Below are 13,766 nucleotides of genomic sequence, written 5' to 3'. Positions count from 1 at the left end.
TTCTCTTTTTACACTTCCCAGCTTGTACTGGTGAGGCCTCTTGTCACTCAGTACAACACAATGAAGCCCTCTGGGACACCTGGGTAGAGGCTCAGTCAGTTAAGTGTCTGCCTTCAGCTAGGTCATGATCCCAGGGTCTGGGATTGAGTCCCGCATCCGGCTCCCTGCTCAGCCGGGAGCCTGCTTCTACCCCTCCCCCTGCTACTCTCTCTTTCCCACTCTCCTCTGCCAAATAAAATAAATAAATAAATAGATAAATAAATAAATAAAATAAAATGAAGTCCTCTAGAGAACAAGTGGTGTGACAGTCCTCTGGCTAGTCAGAACATCAAACCAAGGTCAGAGCTTATGTGGGACAACGTGCCAACATAAACAGCATCTGGCAGACCTTTTTACTATTCCCTCTGTGACCTCTTGGGACAGTCATGATCCCAAGATTTATCTATCTCAAAGGGAATTCTTAGGTGGGCAGGTGGGGTCAAGGCTAAGTCCAGAGTATCGCACACAAATATGCGGAAGCAAGGGTTATACACAGGGCAACACTGATGTGCCGACACCAGCCCACAGGTGCTCCCAGACAGGTGCTGGTCAAGACCCTGAGACAAAGGAGAAAGAGAAAAGTGTCCACAGAGACTGCAAGATGAAGTGAGAACGGAGACTCCTTATCAGACTGGACATGGGACACAGGCTGAGCCACAAGGGTCAATGATCACATTTGATCCAATATTGGAGCAGGGAGGGCATTGTCAGTGTTCCTATGGTTGAAAACCCTCCCCCCAAATTGAGAAGGTGGAGAGGTAGAGTTCTGATACAATGGTCAAGCTTATTGTCCAGAATGGCACCTTGTCACTTCTTTCCTCAAAATCTCTAATGTCCGCTGGTTACCTATAGAATGAAATCCTGATTACTTGGGTTGGTTTGGGGGCCTCATTTAACCATGTCTCCCTGACCTCACCCCTCTCTACAACCCTGAGAATCACTGACATTCTGGCCACCCTGTTTGCTTGTGTTGTTCTCACAGCCTGGTGAGTCTTTCTATTTCTTCTCCGTCTTGAGAAAAATCTTATCTCTTAGAAAAGAGCCAACTCCAATATTGTCTCATCAATGATTCTTTGCTCTGAGCCTCCTGGTCAGAATCATGGCTTCCCTACTGGGCTGTTGCTTTCCAGCCAGGGGAGGCCTGGCTTCCCAGCCTTGACCACCCTTCTCTCATCCTTACTCATATGACTTGCCTCTACTCAATCTCAACCGTGATCCCGACCAGGATTAGGGGAGATTTAAAGAATTCCAGCTGGTCCCTTCAACGTGGAATATCTAAGACTGATATTGACTCTGGGCCCCAATTCCATTAATTGGCTTTATGTTTGGGTCCTAACACATACTCTCAAATTTATAGCCCAGTTTTGGTGATTGTTCTCTGTGCCTCAGAACTTGTTTACCTGACTAGACTGCAAGATAACAGTGTCTATAATGTGGGCAGTCTCAAGAGTCTCATCAGAGAGCAAGTGGCTGTCCCCTTCCAATGTTGATGTCTTGCCCCGACCCTAAGCCTAACAAGGTCATTCTTGTGAGTGGTGACAGATATGCTAGTGCCCTCATAACTCTGCTTCTCCGCTAGCATCTCTGATTATTGGTTGTGCTGGATTCCCCTACTTCTGCTCTGTCATAAGGGAAGACCGCAGTGTTACTGGGGGTTGGACCTCGCTGTGGTGAGATATTCTATCTCGATTTCTACCTATAGTTGATGGCTGTGCTTCCCATACTCCACATTCTGCTTGCCCAACTGGACTTCCCCTTCCCCCTGAAGCTCAATCTGTCCTTTCAGTGTGACTCTATCCCGGTAGCCATGTCTACTTTCAAGTTCCAGCTATTCCCTCTCTGCCCAGTTCAGCCATGGTTGCTCATGTCCTGAAGGACAAAACAACTATATAGCATCTGTTCGGTTCTAGCTTGTGTTTTGTGATTTGTGAATGTGTTTTAATCTGCTCTTTGATGTCACTCAGCTTTATATGCTGCACGGAACCCCGTGTGGAACTGGGAGTCTGGAGGTATTCCATGTATGACATTAGGTGATTTAGGAATCCCATGGCAGCATCCTCCTAGACATTAGCTCTGGCTTCTGTTCAAGTGGCATCCGAGTTGAGTCCCTGGCATGCTGTAATCCTTCAGGGAAGCAGGACATATTTATGGGACTCTGCAGTCTTGCTTGTCTATAGCTCATCAGCCATATTTGTTTTCCCCAAGAATAGAGTTTGATTATGTCAGTCCCTTGGCATGTAGACGTGACATCCTATAACCCAGAGAACAAAGTTCCAAATTCTTGGGGTAACCTGCATATCCCTTCAGAGGATGCCCCAATTTGCTTGTGCAAGATATTTCTGATGATTCCTCTATTAGTCCCTAGTAACAGAGATGAACCGAGTAACTGGATCGTCCACTCACACACTTCAGTTTCCCACTTTTGTGCCTCTGTGTCTATTGTTGTAGCTCCTCACTCTTCACCAAGAAAATCCCACTCATCCTTCAAGGTCCATTGCAAACGCTCTGAAGATTTTCCTAATCTCTGCAACTAGAGATGATCTCATTCTCCATTAAACTTGATAATTTTCTCATTGGATTTTTTTTTTTTTTGCATTCTGTCTTGAATTTCAGTTATTTGTGTGCTTTGTGTATTTTGTTTGTATTATGTATGTGTTATTTAAAATTTTTTTTTATTATTCACTTGACAGAGATCACAAGTAGGCAGAGAGGGAGACAGAGAGAGAGGGGGGAAGCAGGCTCCCCCCTGAGCAGAGAGCCCGACGTGGGGCTTGATCCCAGGACCCTGAGATCATGACCTGAGCTGAAGGCAGAGGCTTCAACCCACTGAGCCACCCAGGTGCCCCTATATGTGTTATTTTAGATGAAGAGTTCCCTGAAGGTCAGGATGGTCATTAACTCTGTTCTTAACTCTTATCCTTGGCACCTATGATGGACATTCAATAATTATTTACTATTTTTATTTATTTATTTATTTATTTAACTATTTTTATTTTTATAAAGCCACAAAATATGGCCAGTTTCTCAGGGTAGTGTCCCTGTGGAGAGTTTTGCTGTCTAGTTCAAACCTGCATACTGAATTTTAAAATAGTGATATTTTAAATTTATCCTGCATTATAAGGCTTGAGATGAGGAATTACAATAAAATTTGAAAACTTGTTATTTTTGCCTAAATCTTTGCATCAAACACATCACCTTATTTATTCTAAACCTTCTCTGAGTCTGTAAAAGAGAGGATGACTTAGAAAATATTTGAATACTCATAGAAAAATCTTGTCTTTCTATTGGAAATATTTGCATCCTATTATAACTTTATAGTGTTTTCCTGTGAGTTTTAAAAGTAACTTTTAAAGTAACTTTCACATGATGCTTCTTAGTTTTAATGGAAATGTTATTAAATTGTAGTAACTAATCCATGATAATGAATTCTTTTGGGATTATAGCATACATCCTTAACTGTTCCATTGTAATTTGAATAAACATATCACTTTTCATATGGTGTAACAATCTCCCAAAAGTGTAATTGCATTAACACTTTTTTCACCTTTTGTATTGTTTTAATATTTTCAACTTCTCAATATGAAATAAATCACAATACAGTATTGTCACTTATTTTTTTTCCCAGTTTGAAACCATACTTTATTTTTAATGTAGCGAGAAATCCAATAACTATATATTTTTAAGCAAAAAAAAAAAAAAAACCTCCTTTACATTTCCTTCTTATACCATTGTTAGCGCAAGAAAAAACACTTCTGGTCTAGAAATGATACTGAGTTTCTATGAAAATGAATGTACTTTGTATTTGTGGAACTTAAGAGCACAGGACACATTTTCAGAAGACCAATTTTACTTTTACCCACTTACGGTAATATCTGCAATGTTAGAATGTACTTAAGTAATATATAATTAAGTAACAAGTAAATCAAATAAGGAACCCAAAAGGAACTGGTCTTCTTAGGTTATTCACAAGACACATTAGAAAATTCGAGATAGAACACACATTACCAACAAAAAAACCACTGACAAGCTCAAACTCACGTTTATATGCTGAGTATTTTTAAAGGATTTAAAAAGCATGCTCAGTTAGCATACAGCCTTTTCTCACTTATATAACAGATGCATTTCTATTTGCTTGTGTACAGCAAAGGGTTAGAACCTGAATCAACTTACTTATGACTTCAGAAATGTGCTATTTCAGAAATTATTCCATGGAATTTTCTTCACTGCTCCTACCACTGATTCTTCAAATAAGCAAAGTACAGAGGGTCTCATCCCTTGAAAACTGTTTTTGAACACCAGCACTTTAAATTGGAAAGGTAGAAACCTAGCAATTCCTAGTACAGTGCCTAGACTTAGTCTTAATTAATGTTAAGATTTGAATGTACAACAGAAAATCCATCATTTATTTATCCTTGGAGGAGAGGGAAGGAAAAAAGGAGACGTGGGGGATATGGTGCAGTATTCAAGCGCTGAATAAGAACACAATGACTCATAATGCCATTAACCCAACAATGAAGAACCATGGATCTCATCAGTTTTATAATTCATATTGGATCAAGAAATTTGGTTCCCCTCTATGTATATCAATGAATTCAAACCTCATACTCTCCAAACTACGAAGATGAATAATGTCAGATAAACTCCAACTGCAACAGGTATTTCCTCAGAAGACTGAACATCAAAGGGAATCCCTCCTTCCAACATCTTCTGAGATGGTTAAGATCTCACCGAAGCGGAAACCTAACATTTAAATATGCAATCGCTTGGCCAAGTAAGAAACTACAACTGTTATGGGTATTACCTTACATAATCACTATATGTATTACATATTAAACCCAGCATTACATATACTTGCACAACTATGCTGTGAATGATGGTAATAGTGATGACGCCAGTGAAAAAGGACTATCTTTAGCCCAAAGAGTACTGGGAGGGGAGAAGGGGGGACGTGAAAATAAGCAGAAAGCACACAAAGAGATGGGTATTTTCTGACCAGGAAAGGTCACTCTAAACACAGAAATATTAAAAAAAAAAAAAAGTATTCCCTTATTTCCCCTATGTGGAAATAATGCAAAACATTTATTTTCTATATGAGACAAGAACACAGCTAAGTAATCCAAGTCTACTGCAGCATTATAAAAATCATCCCTTCACCACAGTGTAAGATTTAAATGCATCTGCACAAGGGTGCACACTATATAAAAGGAGTAAGGTTGCTGCTGCCCTGCCAAGCACTTCCGGTCCCTACCCAGGTCCGACTGCAATACTGGTGGTCCCAATGGCTCTATCAAAATAAATTGTGTTTAAAAAATAAAGCATTTAAAAAGACAAGTCAAAATGTCTCAGAAACCGTATCTCCAACTCAAACTTCATCTATTTTAATGTATTATTTGCCTCCCACTAATAAACCTTTATTTCACTCATTATAATTGAGCAATGAATCTTCCACACTGAAATATCTTCCTTGCCCAATTAATCCAAAGGAAAAAAAACTGAAATGATTAGTAAAGAAAAATGTAGGGACTAACACACCCTTTTAATATGTTTTTAAATACTTTTAAGGTTTAAAAAGTGTTTAAAGTTTGTAGTTCCTAGTAGGAAAACATTATCTGAATGAATACCCTAATGGCAACAATTGTAGAATGTTTCAGTTGCATGGGGAGCAGAGGGGTAGGGATTCTCTTCACAGCACCCCAGCTTTCTTCATGAGAAGGTCGGAGGTACACTGGTTTGTATTATTGCGACATCCATTAGGTGATCGAAGTTGCTTTTCCTTCAGCAAGGGCTTTACTTGTCATAAGGGCATTATGCTTGACCTCCAAATTTGGCTGATAATTTACGGATGAGATTCATAACCTTTGGGTTGCTCTGATATTTTGACATATTCGCTGGGTTCTGGGCCACATCCTGGAAGGCCACCATAACTTCTGGATCCTGCATGGCTGCAAGAACTTCCGGATCACTAAGAATTTCATTGAGCCCAGGCATTCCTGCCATTCCAGGCATCCCCCCTGCCATTCCAGGCATTCCTCCAGGAAAATTACCAGGCATTCCCCCAGGAAAGCCACCTGGGAAAGAGCCATACTGAGCTCCTGATTGTCTTCTGGCTTCTTCCTCCCTCTGGGCTCTCTCATGTTCTTCCCGAGACTTCTTAACCCTTTCTATTCTTTCTTTGATCTCTCACTCTTCACGTTTTCGCTCATATTTTCTCCGATGTTCAGCAATTTTCTGGGCCCTCGGTTGAACTTCTTTCAGCATTGCACTAGCATCTTCATCATAATCCAGTTTACAAGCAAGGGCAAGATCATGTGCTGCTTCTTCCCAATGGCCCAGAAGTCTATGTGCTTTCCCACGCCACTTATAAGGCTGAGCTGAATCGGGATTTATTTCAATAGCTCTGTCACAGTCTCGAATGGCAGCATTTGGCTTCTGTAATTTGATGAAGACACTGGCTCTCTTGGCATACAGAATGGCCAAGCGAGGATTTAGTTTGATGGCATCTGTGAACAAGTCAATGGCTTTCTGTAGTTCACCATCATTTAGGGCATCAATGGCAGCCACTTTTTTATCATTTGCCTGATCCATCATTTCCTCGGTTATCTCTACATTTTCATCTCCCATTTCTTGAGGGGCATCGGTATCTGGTTCAATCACACCTTCATTGTCAATTTCTAGATCACTCTCCTCACTTGATGGTTCATCTGTCTTTATGTTTTCTTCCGCCTTCTTACTATCCGGTTTTTCTTCCTTGATACTGTCTTCTGATTTAGTTTTATGAGTGGCAGGTGGTATTTTACCCCCCATGCTCTCCACCCACTCCCGCAGGAAACGCATTTCCTCGGTGTGCAGAACGCTCGGATCCTGCTTACACATTTTCACGAAAGCCCGAAGCTCGCTCACTTTGCGGGGGTCCATGGTCCAGAGGCAGTGGCAGGCGGCAGGCTGAGGTTGCGACCGGATTCCAGGCGCGGGTACTAGCTCAGCGTGATCGTGTGGAAGGGCAGTATTGTCACTTTTGTTTTGAACTATGAATTGACATTTAAAGAATGTAAGAAAAGAAGTACAAAAAGTCTATAATTTTATTTTTTTAAAGATGTTATTTATTTGACAGAGAGATCACAAGTAGGCAGAGAGGCCGGTAGAGCGGGGTTGGGGGGGAAGCAGGCTCCCTGCTGAGCGGAGAGCCCGATTCAGGGCTCCATCCTAGGACCCTGGAATCATGAGCTGAGCGGAAGGCAGAAACTTTAACCCACTAAGCCACCCAGGCGTCCCCAATCTATTATTTTTTAAAGATAGTTTCCATTGCCAATGCTTTTCCTTCCTAACAATAGATCCAAACTGTATCACCTGTCGTTTTCCTTCAGCCAGAGGAATGGTTAGGGTCATTTCCTATGCGAGAGGTCTGCTGACAACACATTCTATCAGCTTTTTATTTGAAGGTAAGTTATTTCACCTGCACTTCAGAAGATGTTTTTACCAGACACGGAATGCTTGATTGAGAGGTTTTTTTTCTTTCAACATTTTAAAGATGTGGTTCCATTGTCTTCTGGATTCTACTTTTTCTGATGGAGAAGGAAACCATAAGTATTGTTGTTATCTTTATGGGATGAATTTTTTTAAACCATGGTTGCTTTTTTTTTTTTTTAAGATTTTATTTTATTTATTTGACAGAGAGAGATCACAAGCAAGCAGAGAGGCAGGCAGAGAGAGAGGAGGAAGCAGGCTCCCTGCTGAGCAGAGAGCCCAATACGGGGCTCGATCCCAGGACCCTGAGATCATGACCTGAGACGAAGGCAGCGGCTTAACCCACTGAGCCACCCAGGCGCCCAGTAAACCATGGTTGCTTTTAAGATTTTCTTTCCATCTTTTGTTTTTAGAAGCTTCCTTATGATCTTATCAGATGTGATTTTATTTCTTTTTATCTTGCTTGGCTTTCACTGTGGGTTGCTGATTTCTATCAAATTTAGAAAATTTTTGTCCTTATTTCTTCAAATATAAGTTTCTGCCTGATTCGTTCTCTCCTTTCCTTTTGGAACTCCCATTACATGCATATTAGACTGCTTGATATCATTTGACAGGCAATTCAGGTTCCTTTTATTTTTAAAAAGTCTTTTCTTTTTCTGTGCCTCAGTTTGGGTGACTTCTATCTTCAAAGTCACTAATGCTTTCTCTTGGTATGGCCAAATATCTTTTAATGCCATCCAATGAATGTTTTATTACAAATATTGTACTTTTTAGTTCTAATATTTCCATTTAGTTATTTTCTTTCTCAAATTTTCTACAAATTCTGTATATCTCCTAAAATTCCCTACCTCACCTCTCCTACTAATCTTTTCCTATAGGTGCTTTAAGTATTTTAGTTATTTCAAAATCTCTTTATGCTAATTTGAACATCTACACCGTCTATTAGCCTGTTTCTATTAACTAAAATTTTTCTCTTGATTATGAGCTACAGTTAGTGATTTTTAATTACATAGTTGGTGTTGTGATAGTCCATTATGGACAACCTCAATTGTGTTATTTTTTTCTGAAGAGTGTGTGATTTTTGTTCTAACAAGTAGTTGTATTATTGGAAAATCCCCTTGAGCTGGGAAATCTTGGTTTTAGCCTTTCTTAAGTGTAGGTTTATTTTAGTTTTGTCATTAGTCCCAAGGAAAATTTCTTAGTCTGAGGAAAAAGACTTTTTTTTCAGGGTCTATTTAGTAGCTTAATTGAAGTATAATTTACATGCCAAAAAATCCATCTATTATAAGTGCATAATTCAGTGATTTTTCACCAATTAATAGAGCTGTACGATTACCACAAGCCAATTTTTAAAAATTGTGGTAAAATATATATAACATAAAAGTTGCAATTTTGGCCGTTTTTTAAGTGTACAGTTCAGTGGCATTAAATACATTCACATTCACATTGTTGGGCAATTATTTCTACCATCTATCTCTGGAACCCCTTTATATTTTGCAAAACTGAAATTCTATGCCTGCCAACCAGCAATTCCCCATTCCTCTCTCCTCCCAGGCCCAGAAAACCATCATTTTACTTTTTGTCTCTGTGAATTTGATGACTCTAGGTACTTCATATAAATGGAATCATACAGTATTTGTCCTTTTGTGACTGGCTTATTTCACTTAACATAATGTCCTCAAGGTTCCTCTATGTTGTAGCACATGTCAGAATTTCCTTCCTTTTAAAAGAGAATAATCCATATATATATATATATATATATATATATATATATATACACACACACATATATATATGACATTTTGTTCATCCATATATATATGAATAATTCATATATATGACATTTTGTTTATCCACCATCCAGTTTTAGAACATTTCCATCACTTCAAAAAGCTGTCTTGTGCCTATTTAGTTAATCCCCACCACTATGCTCAGTCCTAGGCAACCACTGATCTGTTTTCTGTCTCTATAAATTTATTTTCTCTATGCAATAAATGAATCATACTGTATGTAGTCCTTTGCATCTGGCTTCTTTCATTTAGCATATTTTGGAGGTTGAGAGTAAGTCTTCACTCCTAATGCATGTCCCTTGTGCAGTTTTAATGGAAGCCTGGGACATTCACTAAATGCTTCTAATTGGGTGGGTCTTGAAGTCTAAACTGTGTTCTCTATGGTGAGTGGCCACTGAAACCAATGCGCAGGTCTTTCAGATTTTCCAGCTATCACTTTCCTTCTGAGTTTCTTAGAATCTTATCCTGCATAAATACAGTTCAGAGGTTAACCAAGAATTTGAGGGAAGTTAATACACAGATTTTGGGGCTTCTATTACTCTGATTCCCTCCTTTTTGAGATTTGTTCTCTCAATTTCCAGCTACTGTGGTAGTCCAGGCTACTTAGTCAGGCTACTAAGATTAGGGATTTCTATTGGAGATCATCCTCCATGCCCTGGATTGAAGTGTGTCCCCCACCCCCATCCAGGGAAAAACTGAATAATGTGGGTCTTACCCGTATCTTTGCTTATTTTAAGTGTTGAATAACTTCTCAATTCTGCTTCCTTTTGGACTTTCTCTAGTGACTTTGAACAAGTGATCTTTACATTTTGTCTAGAATATATAATTGTAGTTAGTAGGACAGTTAGTCTGAAAACAAGATATTTCACCATTATCAGAGCCACTTTATAACAAGATTTCATTCGTGTTAAAAATAAGAACTAAGAGATTCAAAACCATTAATTAAGATATCATTAGTTCAGAATTTGTGATGATTCAGGCAGAACTTTAGCCATAATTTCTTGAAGGAAATGAATATTATAAATAAGATCACAAGAATAGTTTCTAAACTACCCACAGGGATGAAATCCTATATCCTTCTGGACAGGACACCTCTGAGTCATGGAGTTTAGCAAAACATCCAGACAGGACTGGGTGACCTTAAGTTCTATGAGAGATGTCATGGATCAGTTGCTGATGGAACTCATTTAAGAGCAAACTAGTGGATCAGTGGGTGTCCTTTGTATGTGGGAAGAAGAGGCTGGAGTTTAATTGAGCCTCAGAACTTAGCTGTTTTAGGTTTCCACTGCCTCCTCTTTGGTCTAATAGGATGGCCAGTTTCTCACATGTGTCATCTAGTTCATGCTTAACTGCTCAAGTGGCAGCTGCAAGCAGAGTTTCTGATGATCTCCTGCTGAACATGACCCATTGGCCGTGGACAGTTGTCACTTAGGCAGAATTTGTACCCCTGATGAGAAGGCACAGCTAAATGCTGCTCTGATTATCCAGTTGAAGATCCTTTATTATACCCTAAACGACCATCTAATTTAGTTGTGACAGAAGAGGACCAAAAAATAGAATATCTTTGAAGGATCAAAATAATTCTGACCCATCAACTTACTCACAGACCCATGAATTTACTGACAAAATAAGGTCTTACTGGAAATGGATATACCAATATATTCACAGAGATTACTTCTTGGTATTTGGTCTATGGATGATTTTTATTCCCTTATTTGTACCTTCTGGACTTTCTGTATTCTCAAAAATAATAAAAATTACTTTTGGACTCAGATTTTTACAAAATGAGGGATATGGTAGCCTGGCTCTAAGTGTCCTACTTTCAGCCAAGACCCCAAGGCCTGCTTCAGAAAGCCATAAACCATCCCTCATGCCTAAGACCATCCAAAAATTCAAACAGACCCAGAATTGCAATTTTCCTCTGAAATCTGTCCAGCTACTCAGTTTCTTATAAATATCAAGAACCAAATATATATACACACACACACACACACACACACACACATACTATATATATATAGAGAGAGAGATACAGATATATATAGATATATAGATCTATAGATCTATATATCTATATATATCTCCAGAACCAGATATATAATTTTTCACTTAAACCAACACGTGGTAAACATCTAATAAACATCTGATGAATAAATGCATGAAAGAATAAATGAATGAATGAATAACCTACTTGGTCAGAAGTTTTTCAGCTGCAAATTTCTGAAAACTGAATATAAATGGGGCACTAGTAATTACTGTACCTGGAAGGATAAGGGTCAAGCTGTGCTTGGGTATATTTTTCCTTAGCTTAGCCACCCATGAACTGGCTTCAGATTCTCCGTTTCCTCTATAGGTATATGCCCCACAAATGTGATGTTAGATTCTTAGAGATTCTAATTCAATGTTAGAATTAGAATCTCTAAGAATGCTACATTCTTAGAGATTCTAATTCAAACTAAAAGAAGAACTTTGTTTCCCCTCCAATCTGGGGATTCCAGGTACATGCCCAATAGGACCACCGTGAGTCCTAACCCACCCTTGTAGTCAGCCCCTCCAGACACCACAGAACTGGGAAGAATCCCTCAGAGGAAGGGAGTGGGAGGCACAAATACCAGGAGAAGTAAGGAGGGGGACAGACTGGGCAGACAAAGCCAGCACATCCTCTAGAGAAGAATTATTAATAATGAAAATGGCAACAGTGATAGTAACTGTGATTTATCATAGGCAGGTATCCACCAGAGCCCTTCACACCATTTATCTCAAAACCATCCCATATCCCTGCAGGTGCTAAGGATCAGAGCCATTAAGTGACCCAGCCAAGAACAAAGTAAATGATGGACAACCAAGAGGCAAACACTTAATGGACTATAATGGAGAGAGTACAAATGCATTGAAGTGATTTAAACCTAGACCCGCCCACTGATAGCATGCCTGACTGTTTTTTGTTTTTTCAAAAAAGGGAAGAAAGTCATCCCTGAATAAAATTTAGGAGTATGTTGCTGACATACATTTTAATTTATAAATTTATGTTTTCATTGTGACTCTGGCAGGGAAATATTCTAGTTTTTCATATGACTTCATTCTTTTTAAGTTAAGGTGATTCATTAATCATATAACTGAACAACTTGATTTTTATGGTTTTAAAAAATATAAGTGTTTTTATTCAAGCAAATCCAGAAATTAAGAAAAATCACTAAACCAGGCATGTGCCCTCCTTTGGGGTTTGGGAGATGTTGATGATATATGACTTTCATTTTAAAAATATATGTTTGTACAAAGCCACTCATAGAAAGGTAGTGTACCCAGTGGCTCAGAGCATGGGGTCTGAGGCCAGATCTAGGTTGGAATCCAGAATCCTAATCCTGTTTTACCAGCTGTGTGAGCTTGGACAGATTATCTAACTGTTCAGTGTCTTGCTCTCTTCCTATGTGGAATGGAGATAAGAATGCAACCTCTGTTGTAGGGCTGCTGTGTGGATTACGATGCTTGCTTCCATCCATCAAAGATGTTGGAGCAATGCTTGGCTAAGAATGGTAAGAATTACCATCTATTTATTTATTTATTTTATTAGTGCCTTGATTGCATTTGTATAGGGGCTTTTTGTGGGCTCTTCATTATTGTTTTGCCCCTGGGTTTTTTGTTTGTTTGTTTTAGAGAGAGAGGGGACAGGTGTGAAGGGCAGAGGGTGAGGGAGAGAAGGAATCTTAAGTTGATTCCACGCCCAGTGCAGAGCCTCATGTGGGCTTGATCCCACCACCCTGAGATCATGACCTGAGCTAAAATCAACAGTCAGGTGCTCAACTGACTGAGCCACCCAGGTGCCTCTGGTTTTTATCACAGATCCACATCAAAGAGGAAATAAGGTTGCCCCCCTCATTAGAGAGGCTGCATTTATTCCTTGATTCACAGTGGTGTCAGGGAAATCATCTCATGGGTCTGGGCTGCTAAAGAAGTGAGTGTCCTTACAAACATTACCCACCTCACTCGATTGTATTCCACAGGGCTGAACTCTGCAGTCAAGACTGGTCATCAGAGAGAAGATGAAAATATGCCTTATGGTAAGGATACTGCCAGTCTCAAGAGTGAGGGAAAGGAAGAGGCGGAGTCTTCAGGCTAGAGCTTGTACTGCATCCGAGAAATGAGAAATGAGTTGGCAACTGGGGAATGAGGTCTCTTCCATCAAGAACTCCAGTTGCCAAAGTAAAATAAGGTAAGAGGAACCCTTACACTGACAATACGTTTCAAAGCTGGCAGATTGAATTTAAAGGACTTGCTTTAAGTTAATCATGTGAGAATATTGAAGTCTAAATCATGAAAACTGACTATTCAGTTGCAGTCGTGTTTGCGTGTCAGTTACTTATTGAGAAGATAAAGGCCAGTTCTTTCTTCAGCGTTGGCTGAAAGTCGGTTGAGATCAGAGACTCAGGAGGAAATGAATAGAAGTAATGAAGCAAGACATACTTCTTCCCACAT

At 39.5% G+C, this 13,766-nt stretch overlaps 1 protein-coding gene and 1 long non-coding RNA gene across 2 annotated transcripts; one reads left to right on the top strand and one right to left on the bottom strand.

Moving 5' to 3' along the window:
• Positions 1-5,080: 5,080 nt before the first annotated feature.
• LOC116858618 (hsc70-interacting protein-like) lies at positions 5,081-7,033 on the bottom strand. Its single transcript, XM_032843457.1, has one exon. The coding sequence runs from the start codon at positions 6,952-6,954 to the stop codon at positions 6,220-6,222; it is 735 nt and encodes a 244-aa protein (XP_032699348.1). The 5' UTR covers positions 6,955-7,033; the 3' UTR covers positions 5,081-6,219.
• Positions 7,034-11,754: 4,721 nt separating this feature from the next.
• On the top strand, positions 11,755-13,478 carry LOC116858619. The gene is made up of 3 exons (XR_004380966.1): positions 11,755-11,791; positions 12,078-12,188; positions 13,295-13,478. It is a non-coding gene; the product is annotated as an uncharacterized LOC116858619 (long non-coding RNA).
• Positions 13,479-13,766: the final 288 nt, after the last annotated feature.

Source organism: Lontra canadensis, unplaced genomic scaffold (assembly GCF_010015895.1).
Source record: "Lontra canadensis isolate GAN:19392208 unplaced genomic scaffold, GSC_riverotter_1.0 scaffold141, whole genome shotgun sequence".
In the NCBI taxonomy this organism is placed as follows: domain Eukaryota; kingdom Metazoa; phylum Chordata; class Mammalia; order Carnivora; family Mustelidae; genus Lontra; species Lontra canadensis.
The sequence above is the reverse complement of the archived record's forward strand: the minus strand, read 5'-3'. Positions and strand labels throughout refer to the sequence as shown.